The sequence below is a fragment of the Cornus florida genome, unplaced genomic scaffold (genome assembly GCF_030987335.1).
Source record: "Cornus florida cultivar Cherokee Brave unplaced genomic scaffold, ASM3098733v1 CherokeeBrave_3.0.0_Hap2_Chr10, whole genome shotgun sequence".
Taxonomy (NCBI): domain Eukaryota; kingdom Viridiplantae; phylum Streptophyta; class Magnoliopsida; order Cornales; family Cornaceae; genus Cornus; species Cornus florida.
In genome coordinates, this window is record NW_026775580.1 from 90,470,030 (window position 1) to 90,488,216 (window position 18,187).

Sequence of the window (18,187 nt, forward strand, 5' to 3'; positions counted from 1 at the left end):
TGATTGAAGAGCCGTGGGAGATGGTAATAGATCAAAGTAATACAAGCCACCTACTTCATGTCCCATACCAATCTTCTTCATCGTCTTGAGATCCTGAAAAATACAACATGAGGGATAAAATGTAACGGAACAATTAAGAGATTTAGTAATTTGACTAACGGATATCAAATTAAAAGGGAATTGAGGAATATATAATACAGAGGAAAGGGACATAGAAGAGCTGAGTTGGGTGGTTCCCACACCCAAAACTTTAAGGGAGGAGCCATTAGCAAGAGACTTTGAGAGGAAGGAACAGACTGAAAAACAGATAAGAGATGAGAACTACTAGTCATGTGATCGGATGCGTCAGAGTTAAGAATCCAGGGACTCTGACGAGAGGATAAGTGACATGCAGGTGCACTACCTGATTGGGCAAAGGAAACCATGGAAGATGAGGTGGAAGGCCGTTGTTAAGACATAAACCGAGTATACTCATCGTGGGAAATTGTCATAGTGACCATAGCAGGCTCAACAGCCACTTGTGGAGCAGTTGGTGTGGCAGAGAAAGAAGAATCCCCTTCATTAGAGGTTACTTGATGTGCATAGGAAGAAGGTGGCGGTTTCCCATGAAGATCCCAACAGTACTTGACAGTGTGATTAGTATGACCATAGTGAGTGCAAAGTTTTGAGTCTCTGCCTCTGCCACGACCATGACCTCGACTACGAGTAAAACGACTGCCGCTGCCACGAGAAGGTTGATAACCACCTTGGTTCACAACTAATGCAAAACGTTCATTGCTAAGAGGAGCCGTGACACCACTTGAAGCACTTCCGGAAGCGCCACTAGATAGAGTAGCACGCTGGAGTCTGGAGAACATATCAGGAAGAGAAGGAAGTGCAGGGCTACCCAAAATCTGTGCACGAACAGATTCATATTCGGGTGACAAGAGAAACCGAACAACATTAAAATCCTCACGTTGTTGTGCATGCTCTTCACATCAAAGGTCGAACGGGGCGGATCTTGTCAAACAGGTTTGGATCTGGGCAAACCCTAGCCCTTGCAGCGGTGACGGCAACCCAACACAAGCAGCGATCTAACAACCGAGCAGAGAGGGTTCGCGATGATGGAACCTCTGCAACTTGCGACAGCCAAGGCAGCCTCGGCCAACAAAACGAAGGGCTTCAGATCTGAGAACGACAAACAAGAAGCGCTGAACACAACGACAACTTCAAACCTCCGGCGAAGAACAGAATCGACTTCAATCTCGATTTTGATTTGTAGAAGAACACCACAGATGCAATCACAACCACAATCTTAGTTTCCCATTGTTTCGTACCGCTCTGATACCATGTTCAAACTGATGAGAGAGAGAGAGAGAGAGAGAGAGAGATATCATGGTGGCTACAGAAAATGTGTTTCTCATATGTATAAAACCCTAAGCCTACAGCGGCTTATATAAAGATACAAGACTCAGCTAATTACACAATGACCCTACCAACTATATGCAATTACATAATGACCCAAAATATTCTAACAATAATTAATGGGTTTAATTAGTGAGATTTGACCATGTAATTATCGTGAATTACATTCTTGACTAATATAAATAAATTGGTGTAGGGATGTTAGAAAAATAACTCTTTCTTACAAATCTCATTCAAGCCTTTACATTTATATCTTGTATGCCTTCTATCTTGTATTTCTTCTGAATTATATCAAGAGAGTCTAGTCTTTAAGTCCTGAATATTCCAATTGTTCATTGTCTGCGCCCCTTCTGGCACTTTATTCAGAATAGAGTTTCATTACACTTAAAAAATTGCATCTGATAGTATTTAAAAAATTGGATCTGATAGTATTTGACTATATTACTTTACTTTTATTGTCAGAAATACCCTAAGATCTTTATTTATCTTGCCTTTTGGTTTCTGTTCATAAGGGCGATACTTCCAACTTCTATTGTTCATCTTGCAGTCATCAACCGAGAAAAACATTTCTGTCTAGGAATTTGATAGCTCTACTTAGCTATGGTGGAGTTCCAAAAGAGTATTTTTTGGATATACTGATGAATGCTCTGGAAGATTCCCAGAGTGTTTACTCCAACAAGCGTGCAGCGCTACGAGGTAATTTTCACAATCAAACTTTTTACTGTAACACTTTTTATTTTACCTTTTTTTCCCCCTTTGTGAGACATTATGATGTAATTGTTTGGTTATGTTGACATTGAGTCATTTGCTTAATTTTCAATGGACTGAAAATATTAGTTATTTCATTTTCTTTTGTTTTCTTTCTCTTCTTTAATGACTATTCATCCTGACTACCCATTGACTTTAAAATGTAAACAACACATTGACCTTGGATATTTCCTTTTTCCGTTCAAAATTTTTTTTTTATTTTCCGTTCCAACTTATTCTTACTCTTTTTTAAGTGGCTAATTTTAAATGTGCTTCTTCATGCAGTTGCCGTGAACCACGGAGAAATTGATGATGATTACACTACATCGAAAATGATCCTTTCTGGAATTCCTCTGAACGAACCATGTTTGAATTATCGGTTATCCATTCTGGCAAAGAATGAAAGAAAGGCACTAAAAGGAGGAAAGCTGCCTGTTAGTGAAAGCTTCTATTTAATGGGCACAGTTGATCCCACTGGAGTTTTAAAAAGGGACGAAGTTTGTGTCATTCTGTACGTGTATTAATTATCATGATGTTTCTAATATTAAAATACCCTGATTTTTGTTGTTGTTGAACTGACTTAATGATCATAGGAAGGCAAGATTAAATCCAAAATCCAATATCCAATCGCTATATTTTATCAAATGATTTTATCACTGAATCTCTATGGAGATTGAAAATATTGACATAGGAACTGCATTACTATCAATAAAGTTCTTTATTTGATTAGGTTAAAATTGAAACCTGCTCTAATGAAATATGCAGTGACAACGGTCAAATTACGCACAAGGTTCTGGTGTACAGGAATCCTGGGCTTCACTTTGGAGACATACATGTTCTAAATGCAGTTCATGTGAAGGCCTTGGAAGAAGTTGTTGGAAATGCGAAATATGCTATATTCTTCTCGTCCAAAGGCGAGAGATCTATAGCAAATGAAATGGCAAATGGTGATTTTGATGGAGACATGTACTGGGTCTCTCTAAACCCTCAGGTGACGTCCATGTTCTCTTTTTCCTCCTTCAAAGTGACCACATCAACAATACACTTTCCTTTCAAATCTAGTTTTTAATTGAGATATCTGTTGTTTAAAATGTCTGTTTTGAAAAACTTTAAGTGGGTGGCACACATCTGTACATAATGAAAGAGGGAAAAGCACACGCACTACATGCATTAACATTTTAAGTGGCTGCCTTGAGTGGGAGAAGGGGAGGCTCTTGATGAGTTAGTTTAGGCTTTCAAAGTCTTTATCCCTAATTTCTTACAAAATTGTAATATCATTGGGTTATTATCCTTGGAATTATTAATCAATTACATGAATTTACTAGTGTTGTTGTTTCTTTGAACTCATTTCTTCACGTTCTTATAGTAATAAGATTTTTTCCTTTTCTCACGAGCTTTCTTATCCAAGGAGTCAATGACAATGTACAAATTCAAAACTTGTCTCATACAGTGATTGTGGGATATTTTGGTCATTAAATAACTCAAAAAGTCTATCTTTACTCCTATAAAATTGTGGGAGTTGAGTAAGCTTATACTGATATGATAATGATGGATCCTAGGATATCCCCAAGTCATCTCAGGATGGAGAAGAAACCTGTGTTTGGAGCAATATCTCCTTAATTTGTGGACTGACCCGAGAAAGCCTCTGGTGTAGACTGTGACATAAATATTTAAATTTATGCAGTATTTGATTGGCGTTCTGGTGGGTTATGGTTTTGAAAAACTTATGTGATTAGAGGTTTGAAATGGGGGAAGCATTGCTGTTTAAATGTGAGTTTGTGGAAACTTTATGTTATCTTTTTAGAAAAAGAGTCATATTTTTCTAGTGTGGAGTGGTATTCAAAGTTTCAAGTTAGAGGCCATGTTGCTGGGGAAATAATTAGAATTATGGAATTAAACAAATAAAGCTTTGGGTTGACTTATAAAGAAAACATCAAATTTGATTGCAAATATATGGAGGAAGAAGAGAGATTCTCTTAAGTATCTGGGCCAGATTCCTCAAGCTTCATCTCCTAAGTTTGAGGTTGTTGCATCACTCATGCATTCACCTCCTCATTTAAGAGCTGCTGGAGATTTCTCCAGGCTAACAGTTGGTGGTCAATTCTGATACCTTCATTTTGTTGAACTCATGAAACTAAGATATTTATAAGGTGCTTGACTTCGTCTAATAGAATGACACCAAAATAGGAAATTCTCACTTTTGACTACTAAGACCATTCAAGACTGATTATGGGCCACATATAAAGATCTAATAGGTAAACCCAGGGTGTATTCATGAACCACAACTATGAGTTCAGTGAATCTTGAAAAAATCAAAATACGATTGAGTTCTTAAACGCATGGGAACATGGGCAAAACTATGTGCCAGTGATATACTAGCCTATAGTTTAGAACTACTCAGCCCAAAATTGATTACATGATGTCTCAAGTGGGCCCCAACTGGATTTCCAAATAGCCCTTTTTCTTGTTGCATTTTATGTATCCACTCAGTTAGTCGTGGTTGTTTGAACTTTGAACCTAATAGAGTAACCCTGATCTCCAAACTTTTAGAAGCACTTAAATGTTAAAAGTTTGGTATTTTTTGTGAATCTTTGTGCACCACGTTATATTTGAGGTTTTATATATATTTCGTACTTGCCAGAATGATTGTGTTGCTTTCCACTTTGTTTGTTCCACAAGGGCTTTTATATATAGTTCCTACGTGCCAGAATGATTGTGTTGCTTACCACTTCTGTTTGTTGCCAGAATGATTGTGTTGATTACCACTTCTGTTTGTTCCATAAGGTGTCTATCATAAAAAGGTCAAAGCATAAAATTTTCAGTTTCCCATAATATCCTAAAAAATGGGTAAATTACATTCAGCCTCTTTTTACGTAGTGTCATTTTTTTTCCTTTTTGTTCTATTTGGTCTTCCTGAGTCTTATATTGTATTTGTGGTGTTATTTTTTTTTTAAAATGGAAAGCTCATATTAATTTTTTTGCTTTAGAATTTATATAATTTAAAATGTCCAAGATTGAAGAATTCTTGGTGTACTGTTCAGCTGTTGAATTCTTTCAAAGCTAGCACATGTTGGACACGCATCCATTCAACACCAAGTGCATCCACTAAAAAGCCCAGTGATTACTCAGCTGAGGAATTGGAACGTGAACTTTTTCAGTTATTTCTATCAACGAGGTTTCAAAGAAGGTATGCACTTGAACTGTGTAAACCTGACACATCTTGGTTATATGTTAGAAAGACAGCTTTATTCTTTTCTTTGCAATAAGTGGAAAAGTATATAGCTGTGATTGCCATGAGTCGATGTACCAGTATTCTATGTTTGAGCTATTAATTGCGTCAAGTTATCTCATTTTATTACTAAATCAGGCTTTTAAATGTTTTAAGGAGCTCATTAGAGGAGAATAATCTTTTTCTTTTTTTTTTTTTTAAATATATTCTGAAATTTGATTGTTAAACGTCAAATCACAACATTGTAAAAAAATTTCTTGGGGTGTTTTGAATTTCCATTTTTAGAATTCTGTTCGTCTTCTGTACGTGTCACAGCTAACAAAAATAGTGGGTTTGAAGTGATTCTCTTTTCTTAAATTAATGCTATTGAATTCAGTGGAAAAAGAAATGTAGAATTCATTCCTTCAATAATGGACATTTGATTTTCATTTGCAAAGTTGCAAACTACCAATCAATACTATTGGGCCATTTATCTGCTGTCATTTGTGTTCACCTGCTAACAAAACCTAGTCACTATTACCTATATATTGCTCGCTAGATGGTGACAAGAAGCTGATGTTATGCTTCAGAGATATGTGACAGTAGGAAAGGTTAAATTAAAATACATTGTGAACTCCTACTTGGGCTGTCACCTCCTCTGCCAGGAGAATAATAAGTTACTTGTTCAAGGTTCATGTTTGTATAGGCCTCTTAAGCACACTTGTATCCTTGAATTATTATATGGAAGTTTTTCATTAAAGATTTATTAATGCTGCTAATATTTTAGTTTCTGCTGTCCCAGTTACAATATGAGTGTAGCAGCCGATAGTTGGCTCTCATTTATGGACCAGCTTCTGATATCTGGAGAAGCCTCTGCCGATGAGAAGGATTGTATGCCAAAAGATATGCTTAAGTTGATTGATATATATTACGATGCTTTAGATGCACCAAAAAGTGGAAAGAAGGTTAGTTTGAAACTTGTTTCTTTTCACACTAACATTTAGGATTTAGGTATGTTAATTGATCTCTCACTACTGTTTTACTTTTCTAAGTTCTTTTCTTAATTTTATCATTTTTGCTTTTACTCTGCATTACTTTTAGCAATTCTTTGTGCATCTTGCCTAGTCAGGTTGAAGTACTTCAAGTCGTATCCTTTGATCTTGAGATGTCTATGGATTTCAAGGCTCAGGCTGTTGTGATAGATAGATCAGGTTACTGTCATTCAGTCACCAACTCCCTGACGAAAATGGTTCTTATGAGAATTTGTTTATGGTAATCACAATCAAATGATGAAGGGTTCACGAGTTAATGTTTAAGGCATTAACATTTTGGTGATTTTGTTGGTGCTGTAAATACCAGTTCTGCCATCTCTATCAGCTTTAGTGTTTAGACAGTTGGCTATGCACCATAGGAGGGTCCTGTTTCCGAATCGCAACACCTCCCTAACAATTATAAGAAAAGAAATTCACATGCTTGGGTCACTCATGAGAATCTGGCCATATGTTGATGATTTTAGATATATAAGTTTAAGCTTCAGAGTAACAGATTGACATTAGATGTCTAAATAACCTGAGGCACAGTACCAAAGTGGGAAAGGTCTTATACGTGAAGTTCTGCACCTCCTGATGGGTAGTGTGGAGCCTGATAAATACTATACACTAAGGCCCCAACTTCGCATATATTTTGGTATTTTGGGAATTTTCACACTTGCTATGTTGCCCTAGTGTGAGGGTATTTGTTCATTCTGAACTCTCTGTATATGTGTGCCGTTTTTTAGAACATGGTAAAATCCCTGCAACTCTCGGACATAGCCCTAGATTTTGGGTGAACCAAGTAAATATCTGCGTGTTCTTGTTGTGTGTGTTTGATCTGGTTTTCCTCGTGTTTTCTGTTTAATTTCTCAACACCTCCCTAATAATTATATTACATGCAAATGCTTGGCTTTTGTATGGAGGAGGTTTAGGCCACAAGTAAGGAAGCCTGTTGATGATAGTCTAAACACCTAAATTAAACATTTTTATAAACATGAGCTTTTAGAGTATTCTATTAATAGAACTGATACATAAGTGATTCAGGCATCTCTTAAACTCCATGTCCACAGAAGTTTAGTGGACCTTGAGGTTTGTTTCATACTTTTGATGGCTTCCATGTTTGCATCCAATTCGCTGTGAAAACTGTAGCCAGTATAAGCATATTATCCGATGTAGAAGCCTTGTTAGACCAAACCATTAGTAAGGAGGTCATTCTCATTTGGAGGAAGCTCTATTATGCCATTGCATTGCTGCATTATGAAAATTCAACTTATTTGTGTTAGAGAATGCACAAGCAAATAATATACATGCTACGGGACATAATCTGCAGAGCCCTCAAATGTCTCATGAAGGTAATTATGTAGTCACATGTAAAAAAAGGTAATGAGCGTAACTTTTTTCTTTGTCAGGTATTCAATTCTTCTACATGGTTTTGAACATTCATTTTCATTCATGATTTTTCCACTTCATGACCGGTCAAAAATTTTTCCACTTCATGACCGGTCAAAAATTTTTCCAACCCAAAATTTCAAAAGAGTGGTTGCTTGTTCTTGGTATTTCAATTCTAACCTTCCTGAGAAAGGTTTCCACTTCTGTTGTGCAACCAACAATACATTTCTTTGCTCTTGACAAGAATAGACTCAAGACTGTGCTGCCTTCGTCCAACTGCATTGCATCTGTCTGCTGCTTTGGTCTCATGATTTTGAGCCCCAAAGATAAATAGTAGAAGAACATGATATGAGGACTGGTTCAATGAGCAAAAACTGCCACTGGTCTTTTCTGGCGGAAAAGAGAGATGCTTGTGGGTTGCGTATCAACTAATAGAATAAGTTTACTCTTAATCCACAATGACAATCAAACAAATAGGTGTTTGATTGCTGCATGGTGGAAGGGATGAGGGGGACCGAGTGCAGCTTTCTTGTTTATGTCATACGGCAGAAAAGAAAATACCTTTTTTTTTTTTTTTTTTTTTTTTTTAACATGCATACGTGATGTGCTATTTGTGTGTTACTAGTTATTATTTTCTTATTCAATTTTTCTTTTCCCCTTTTCATGGCGAAATTATACAAGATTGCCTTCAATTTTGCTTTGATCTTGAAATTGTTAATTCTTACTTCCTTCCGAAACAGGTGGAAGTTCCAAAGAAACTAAGGGCGAAAAAATATCCACATTATATGGAAAAGAAGGATAGTTACCAGTCTACTTCTGTTTTGGGGATTCTTTTTGATACTGTAAATACATATCTTCAAATTGAAGATCCGTTACTGAAGGGTGATATTTCCCTCAATCACTCTCACAGCTATATTTATTTCTCTACGAGCTATCCACCCAAATTAGAATTGACTACAATTTTGTTTGTGCTATGTAGAAGTCACAAAACTACCTTGTTTCGATGTTGAAATCCCGGAGGCCTGCTTGAAGAAATGGAAGGAGAGGTATAATGACTACAGAATTGATATGACAAAGGCCTTGCAATCTGGCCATGAATCGAAAAATGATTGTGCAAATCAAGTGATTAAGAAATACAAGCAGGTGATCCATTGACACAACTAAAAGGACTAATCCCTTTTGTCATGAACAACCCAACTGTACCCATCAACTGCTTGATTGATTAAACGTTTTATAATGCAGATGTTATACGGTGCCGATGAGTTTGAAGAGAGCGAGAGGAAGGTGGAGGAGATCTACAACGACGCCCTTGCAATTTATCATGTTACCTATGACCATGCAATTACCCAACGCGCAGTTAAATATTGCAACTTTGCATGGAAAGTCGCTGGTACTGTCCTCTGCAGGTTTTATGCCCACAAACTAGATGAGAAGTCCATACTCTGTTCACCATCTGTTTTGAAAGAGGTCCTAAATTAGGGAGCTCGTGTTTATTATATATATGTGTGTGTGTAAATATCCGTTGTATAGAAATGTATCAAGTTTTGTAGTTGTGCTATATGCAAAATGTAATATGTGGTATATTTATTGTCGTGTAATGTGTACTATGTTTTTATTGTATTAGATTCAATTTCAATCAATACTCTCACTATTTTTGTTATTTTGATAATTAAATATTAAGTTTAATTATAAAAAAAATTTATTTTGATATATATACTTATTAAATTTTATCTTTGTCCTCCTGAAATTATATTAAAAATTCAATATTACCCCACACGAGTTTCTGGGTAATACGGTTAACTATTTAACTAATTAGTGAGTTTGTACAAAGTTTATCCTCCCCAAAGTGGGTCTATTTAGCAGCAAGTTACAAGGATAATTTGAGAGAAAAAATATAATAATATATGTCTGGTACGACTCTGTTTTTGTTGTATTACACCAGAAGAGCTTACAAATTTCGCCTTCATCTTCACTTTCTCGTGTTGCGACTTTTTTAGACTGATTTTCAAAGGCATTATGGTTAATAAATAAATTAAAAAGGATAGAATAAAGGGTTGCAAATTCTTGGCTTAAACGGGCGTGTATATATATATTTATATTCTATGTCTCACTTATTTATGTCTCACTTACAGTATGGATGACTATGTGTGAGATAACTAGAAAAGGAGACTAAAAACAGGTGTCCTCTGTATTGCATGTGTAAGAATTTTCACTAACAGGTGTCGTTCACAAAACAGTCGTGTATAACAAGCAGCTGTTTTTATTTTACTCTGTTACATTCAATGTATGGGTCAACCGGGACGGACTATTATTAATGTTTGCATTAGACTTTATAGAAATTTGGGTTTTGCAATGGCGAGTAAGTTGAAGAACATGGGCACCAACACCACCGTAGGCGGTGGCGTTCAGGACGTGTACGGTGAGGATCGTGCAACGGAGGACCAGCTCGTCACCCCCTGGACCGTGTCCGTTGCCAGGTTTGATCACTTCCCTTCATTGTTTGTTCATTTCAATGATTGTTGGTTTTTATTTGCTGTAATTTTGTGCTTGTACTTAGGAAAATGATTCAACAATCTTATTGTCTAGTGATTTAAATTTTGTGGACTTCCAAGTTTTTTCTATTACATGCGGGGGTGTCTAATTTGCCATGTAATTTTTTCTTTTTCTTTATGTGATTGTGTTGCTCTATTATCTTCCGTTCAGAGCTTTTGGTCTTCTTTTCATATTTTGTGTTTGTTTCTCTTTTTATTTTTGAAACATTACATGCATTTATGTTATTTTTTATTTTTAATACCTGACTAGTGTTGCCTTCTGCTAGTTAAAGATTTCTTTACCCAATTTCTCATTTTGTGGTCTGTCTTCTGATTTGTTTGAAATCCCTTTTGCATACTGATCTGGCTTTAATGATTTTTAGCTCAGTTGAAACTTATGATACAGAAATTTTGTAGGGACTATATCATTTATGTATGTTCTGTGTGCATGCTGGAACTGTTGGTCACTGTAATGGTATTACATAAATAATTTATCATTTTCTTTTTGGGCGTTTGATTGTGTGCTGCAGTGGGTATTCTTTGTTGAGAGATCCACACCACAAAAGGGGCTTGCATTTACTGAGAAAGAAAGAGATGTTCACTACTTGCATGGCCTGCTGCCTCCAGCGGTTATAACTCAACAGCTTCAGGTTAGTGACATCAACTGAGCTTTCGGATCCTTTTATTTGCCACTAGCGCTCATTATTCTTCTTGTACTTTTCCAATTTGACTCCTCAGGGGAAGAAATTGTTGCATAATATTCGCCGATATCAAGTTCCATTGCAGAGGTACATGGCCCTGATGGACCTTCAGGTATCTCGTCAACCTATATCAATTCTCAATTGTTGATTTAATGTTGAATGTAATATATGTGAAAACATTCCATTTAGATACGTGTGGTGTCTGGGTTAGGTGGATTTTGTTTTAAATAGGATTTGGAATGATAATTAACTTGCATATTTAGGATTGTTTTTGAGATTTTGGGACACCCTTTGTTATCAGTTTTCATGACACTTATGAATCTCCTTTTCTGATTTAATAACTCAAGGTTGGACTTGTGCATTAAAACAGTGGGGAAAGGGAAAAAACAAAAGAATGATTTCATTTTATGTAGTGTTTGAAAGAGTGCCCAAATGAAAGGGAATATATGTTAATTCTGCTTAATATTTTTGTTCTGTTGATCTTTTGGGTTTACAGGAGAGGAATGAGAGGCTGTTTTACAAACTTCTGATTGATAATGTTGAGGAACTCCTCCCAATTGTTTACACTCCTACTGTTGGTGAGGCTTGCCAGAAATATGGGTCCATTTTTAGGCGGCCTCAGGGTTTTTTCATAAGTTTGAAAGAAAAGTAAGACTGTTTGTTTCAGCTCTATTTATTAGGTTAAGAGTAATTTCACCTTAACATAGGGAGTATCTGATTGTGGTAGGGGAAGGATTCTTGAGGTATTGAAAAACTGGCCTGAGAGGAGCATTCAAGTTATTGTTGTGACTGATGGTGAGCGAATTTTGGGACTTGGGGATCTTGGCTGCCAGGTAAAGAAGCATTTTCTTTCATTTTATTCTATTAATAGTTTAAATGTCAAATTCACAGATTTGTATATAAAACCAGAACAGGGAAGTCTCAGTATGGGGAGTCTCTGTATGACGATGTTTTAGCTCTTATTAGGGGATGGGCATACCTGTTGGGAAACTAGCTTTGTATACTGCACTCGGAGGACTCAGACCTTCAAAGGTAAGCATCTCCAACTATGAAACTGTCATTTTTTGCTTGATGCTACACAGCACATTCTCAGTAGATGCTTGCTCAAGTCCCTTGTGTTTTTAGTACCCATGCTATATGCAGTTTAGTTGTGAGCTTGACCAGAGCTGTAGAATACGATGTGTGATTAGGTTTAAAATATTGTTTCCTTTTTCCAATTATAATCTGGATTTTTCAATTGAGTCAGCAGTGTTTGCCCATAACCATTGATGTTGGGACAAACAACGAGCAGCTGTTGAAGGATGACTTCTACATTGGGCTTAGACAAAGGAGGGCAACTGGGAAGGTATGAAGATTTAGTATTCTCTGTGCTCAAGTATAGGAAGGAAAGTTTATAGAGTTATTTTTCAATTATGTAACTCTTTAATGATATGGCTATCTTAACAAATTGTTCTTCAGGAATATGCTGACCTTCTTCATGAGTTCATGACTGTGGTCAAGCAGAACTATGGTGAAAAAGTTCTTATACAGGTTGGTATTAAAATTTACATCCTCAATTTGAAGGTTTTTCTAGACCTTGAACTTGTTTATGGGATCCTAATGTTGGTTAGATTCTTTAACCTGAACCCTACAGTTTGAAGATTTCGCAAACCACAATGCCGTCGTTCTGCTAGCAAAATATGGCACCACTCATTTGGTTTTCAATGATGATATACAGGTACGTGGTAACTGCTAACATAGTGGCGGTATCAGGCCCCTGGTGGAATCTTCTGGTCTTGTCTTATTCGTTAACTTCCTTTGTTGCAGGGGACAGCAGCTGTGGTTCTCGCAGGGCTTGTTGCAGCACTCAAGTTAATTGGCCGTTCCTTAGCTGAGAACACATTTTTGTTCCTAGGTGCTGGGGAAGTGAGATTCTAATCTCTGCCTTATTTGATCTCCTTTAATTTTAGCACCATGGGTAGATTGATATGGTAAGGTAACAACTGAATAAATAATGCAACCAATACTTACACAGTGAAAAGATGAACTACAACTTTCTAATAACTCTGGTACGTATTTTGTTTTATGTACTCCTGTGCATTAATACCATCTATTTACTCATACATGTTTAAGGGCTATTTTGATTTGCATTTTATCCTTCCAATTCTAAGCGTAAACAGCTATATATATAAAAAAAGAATCTTGACTTCATGCAATTTGAAAGAACCTGAAAGTGGAGAAGACTTCCCCAAGACATTCACCGATGGAATTGCTTTAATCACTTAAATGTAATGAAAAAGAAGGTATACCCTAGTTCTGAAAGAAAAGGGGGCAGTAAGGGCCGCTGTTCGAGCATTCTCAAGGTAATAATCTTGTATGTAAGAGTCAGATCGTGGAGCTTTGGGAAGAAAGAAGGAAAAAGAAACCGTGAATGTTTTGTGTTTTCAATCAGTGGGGCTATTTTGCTTTGCATTTTATCATTCAAATTCTAAGCTTAAACAGCTATATACATATATGTATATACATATATGTATATACATATATGTATATATATATATATATATATATATATATACATATATATATATATATATATTATTTTAAAAAAATGAAAGAAAAGGAAAAGTAAACCGATCAAGGTTTTTGTTTTCATTCAGTTTTCCCTTAGATATCATTTTTTTTTCCCATGGTTTTTCAACTTTTTTGTTGGGAATGTCAACTTTTCTAAATCTTTTTGTCTCATCTCACTTCACACTGGAAGAGACCCGAAAGAAGATATGGCTTGTGGACTCAAAGGTAATAAAATCCCTGATCAACCTTTATTGCTAAACAATGAATATTTTCCCTGTGACAGCTATTTCTCTTCTTTAGTTTTTGTCTCTGCATCAAGAAGAGTATATAAATTCTCTTGCAGTGACTAATTGTCAGTTCCCGTAAGGAATCCCTTCAGCACTTCAAGAAGCCTTGGGCTCATGAACAAGAAAACATTACGGATCTCTTAGATGCTGTCAAGGTTTGATGAATTTTTACCAAGTGCTTGTTCCTAATTCAGAAGGTGGTTTTTAGTGAACCTTGGTCTCTTTCAATTTCAAACTTCATCAGGCTATCAAGCCAACAGTCCTAATTGGATCATCTGGAATTGGAAGGGCATTTACAAAGGAAGTGATAGAAGCCATGGCCTCCTTCAATGAGGTATACTAATTTTATATATCTATTTATTTATACCTCCACAACATTATTTCGGCCTATGAGTAAGTTGTTTGTAAATGAATGACATGCAGAAACCTCTCATTATGGGTCTCTCCAACCCAACCGAGAAATCTGAGTGTACAGCTGAAGAAGCCTGCACTTGGAGTAAGGTAAAATGAGAATTTTGTTTCTTATCTCATATTTTCATGCTGCTGAATACTTCAGGTATGGTTATACATAACTAAACTTTTTGTCTTTTATCCTTCAGGTATGTTATATATATATATATATAAGTGTTGGGCCATTATGTAATTACAGAAAGTTGATAGGGGCCCTTGTGTAGTTAACTAAGACTTGTACTCTTTATATAAGCCTTGTACACTTTATTAGGTTTGAGGATGATGAATATATACAAGTCTGAAACTTCTCTCTCTCTCTCATATATATAACTTTGAACATGGTATCAGACCGTACGATCATGGGTGTGAGAATCTGTAATTGGGTTCTTATTGTATAAGATTTGAATTGCAGTTGTGGTGTTGGTGATCTCTACCGTCGGTTCCTTGTTTGTTGTCATCAGCAGCGACTTGTTCATCGTCGTCAGATCTGCAGCGTCGTCAGATCTGGGAGTTGTTCGTCGTCAGATCTGCCGTGTTCGTCATCGCCGGCAGCTTCTCTTTGGTTGCCAGCGAGCTCGCCGACCTCTGCAATCTTGATTCGCAGAGGTGAGGTTCATCTCTGTTGACCGGAAGTTGCAGCAATCGCTGTTCATTGATTCGGCCGTTACTTGTGATTAGGTCGCCGCCGCGTTATTCCCCGGCGTCTGTGAAGGTGTGAAGAATAAGACCTTTGTTTGGCTACACGGTTATAGCTACTTCAACCCTGGATAGCCCATGTCAGTCTAACCCGTTTGACCAGGTCCGTTGACCAGACCCGACCCGGTTCCAGATCCGACCCGTTTTCCAGGTTCGGCCAGAATACAGAATCTGTTCCCCCCCCCCCCTTTTTCTTCTCTGTTTTGCTGGATTCAACATGGCATCTAGTTCAGATTTACTTTCACCCACGAACAGTCGTAATTCTCCCATGACTTCAGTTAAACTCAATGGAAAATTACATATTGTGGGCTCAATCTGTTGCCATTTTCCTCAAAGGCAAAGGTCTTGGTTCTCATTTGACTAAAGAGAAACCCAAGGCAACTGATGCCTCCTTTGATGCATGGGAAAAGGAAGATGCTCAGATCATCTCTATGATGATAAACAGTATTGAACCCCAAATTAGTTCAACTCTACTTTATTTGGATACTGTCAAGGAGATATGGGACAGATTATAGCAATTGTATTTCGGGACAGGTAATATCACTCGTGTCTGTAAGCAGTACTTCAATCTTGAACAAGGTACTCAAAGTATAAAAGAGTATTATTCCAAAGTTATGGGAGTCTGTGAAGAGCTGAATATGTATCAGTCCATTACAAGTGATATTCGCAATATGCAACAACAGCGTGCGGACTTTAATGTTGTCTGTTTTTTTACTGGTTTATCATTAGCATATGGGCATTTTCGTGCACAGATTATGAGCAGTCCAACATTTCCATCTCTTGCTGAGGTGTTTTCTAGACTTCAGCGTGCTACACTTGCAAGTGATACCTCAAATTTGAATATTGGACAGAGTGGTGAGCGTTTAGCATTAGTGGTTTCAAAGGGTGAACATAATACTTACCGTGGAGGTCGTGAGGGACACTCCACACATGGTGGTCGTGATTCACGTGGAGGACGTGGCCGTGGCAGGGAATCCAGAAAGTGTACCCATTGTGGTCTTTCAAATCATACTGTGAACTTTTGTTGGGATCTTCATGGGAAACCATCTAGTTATGCCAATCAAGTTTCCTCTTCTCCAAATGATGTTGCTTCTGGATCGCACAACGTAGCTGAATCAGATACAGTTCCTGTTCCACGGGACAAGTATACTCAGTTTTTGTCTTATAAGCAAGCATCTAATTCATCTTCCACGGCTACTTTTGCCCAGTCAGGTACTGCACACACATGTCTATTGTCTTCCACTCGCAGTCCTTAGATCATAGACATTGGAGCATCTGATCATATGACCGGATGTTCTTCTCTTCTATCTGATTTTCATTCTGTACATCCTTTTCAAAGTGTTACTCTTGCTAATGGTTCATCCACTCTGGTTTCAGATTTGGGGACAACTCAACTTAGTGATTCATTGTCTCTCTTGTCTGTTTTACATGTTCCGCAGTTTCCCTTTAATTTAATATCTATCAGTAAGCTTACTAAATCTCTCCAGTGCTCTGTTACATTTGATCCTACTTCTTGTGTGTTTCAGGATCTCAAGACGATTGGTACGGGGCATGAAGCTGGTGGCTTATATTATTTTGATTTTGAACCTTCTCCTGTGGCTCTTCAGTCTTCTCTGTCTCCATTCCAGTGGCACTGTCACCTTGGTCACCCGTCACTTCAAGTTTTGAAGCGTCAAGTTCCTATCGTCTTAGTCATTTGAAATTCTTGTCATTTGAAGTTTGTCAACTTAGTAAGCACCATCGCGTGTCTTTCAAGTCTAGGGTTAATAATCGTGTCTCTAGTCCTTTTCATTTAGTTCATTCAGATGTATGGGGTCCAATAAAACATTCTTCAATCAATAAATTTCATTATTTTGTGACATTTGTGGATGATTATTCTCGCCTGACTTAGTTGTTTTTAATGAAGATCGTTTTGAGTTATTTTTAATTTTTCAAAAATTTCGCAAAGAAATCAAAACTCAGTTTGGATGTCCAATTCGTATTCTACGTTCTGATAATGCTAAGGAATATTCTTCAACTCCATTTGATACATATCTTAGTGATAAAGGAATTATTCATTAAAATTCACGTGTTTATACTCCACAACAAAATGGACTTGCAAAACGTAAGAATCGACATCTCGTAGAAGTAACTCGTGCTCTTTTGTTTCATATGCGTATGCCTAAACGGTTTTGGGGTGATGTTGTTCTTACTGCCTGTCATCTTATTAACCGTATGCCGTCATCTGTGTTAGATGGCAAATCTCCACATTCTATTTTATTTCCTGATCTCCCTTGTTTTCTCTTCCTCCTAGGGTTTTTGGATGTGTATGTTATGTCCATAATCTTGGTCTTGGTTTTGATAAATTAGACCCACGTGCCACAAAGTGTGTATTTCTTGGCTACTCTCGCTCTCATAAAGGTTATTGTTGCTATAGTCCTGTTTCTCAACGGTACTTTATTAGCGCAGATGTAACGTTTTCTAAGTCCATCCCATATTTTTCAGATACTGATTCACTTCTTGATATCACTCTTGAGTCGCCTCCTTCTGCCGTTCCTCTTCCCTCACTCTTTCTTCAACCTCGATCTCTTGTTCTTTCATCTGCCCCGTTATAGGTGTACACTCGAAGACCAAAGCCATCTATTGTCGTGCCTACTCCATCGTCTTCAGAGTCTTTGGATCCGGCGCCTTACACTGTGTCTGATTCCTTGCCTATTGCACTTCGTAAAGCTCCTCGCTCATGTGTTACTAACCATCCCATTGCTCATTATGTCTCTTATAATTCCTTATCGCCATCATTCTCCTATTTTTCCTCTAAGTTGTCTACTACATTCGTTCCTAAGACTGTGCAGGATGCGTTGTCTGATTTGGGCTGGAGGAAAGCAGTGCAAGATGAAATGGATGCTTTACATAAGAATGGCACGTGGGATCTTGTTCCATTACCTCCGGATGTCAAACCCGTTGGTTGTCGCTGGGTCTATACTGTGAAGTATCTTCCAGATGGGTCTGTTGAGCGTTTAAAAACACGTCTTGTTGCCAAAGGTTATACCCAAACTTATGGTATTGACTATGACGAGACATTTTCTCCCGTTGCTAAGATTTCTTCTATTCGTGTTTTGATTTCTCTTGCTGCTAATAGACATTGGCCTCTGTTTCAGTTAGACGTTAAAAATGCCTTTTTGCATGGTGACTTAGCAGAAGAGGTTTATATGGA

At 37.3% G+C, this 18,187-nt stretch overlaps 1 protein-coding gene and 1 pseudogene across 2 annotated transcripts in view; both read left to right on the top strand.

Annotated features, from left to right (window-relative positions):
- The window catches only part of LOC132280104 (probable RNA-dependent RNA polymerase 5), a 33,304-nt gene extending 23,885 nt beyond the window's left edge, over positions 1 to 9,419 (top strand). For both annotated transcript variants that reach the window (XM_059782229.1, XM_059782230.1), the window contains exons 13-20: positions 1,952 to 2,100; positions 2,437 to 2,662; positions 2,917 to 3,142; positions 5,193 to 5,338; positions 6,162 to 6,324; positions 8,520 to 8,661; positions 8,759 to 8,922; positions 9,022 to 9,419. In XM_059782229.1, the coding sequence (XP_059638212.1) occupies positions 1,952 to 2,100; positions 2,437 to 2,662; positions 2,917 to 3,142; positions 5,193 to 5,338; positions 6,162 to 6,324; positions 8,520 to 8,661; positions 8,759 to 8,922; positions 9,022 to 9,258 (1,453 nt within the window). In that variant the 3' untranslated portion in view covers positions 9,259 to 9,419. The remainder of the gene's footprint in view (positions 1 to 1,951; positions 2,101 to 2,436; positions 2,663 to 2,916; positions 3,143 to 5,192; positions 5,339 to 6,161; positions 6,325 to 8,519; positions 8,662 to 8,758; positions 8,923 to 9,021) is intronic.
- Positions 9,420 to 9,921: 502 nt separating this feature from the next.
- LOC132280107 (NADP-dependent malic enzyme-like) lies at positions 9,922 to 16,870 on the top strand (annotated as a pseudogene).
- Positions 16,871 to 18,187: the final 1,317 nt, after the last annotated feature.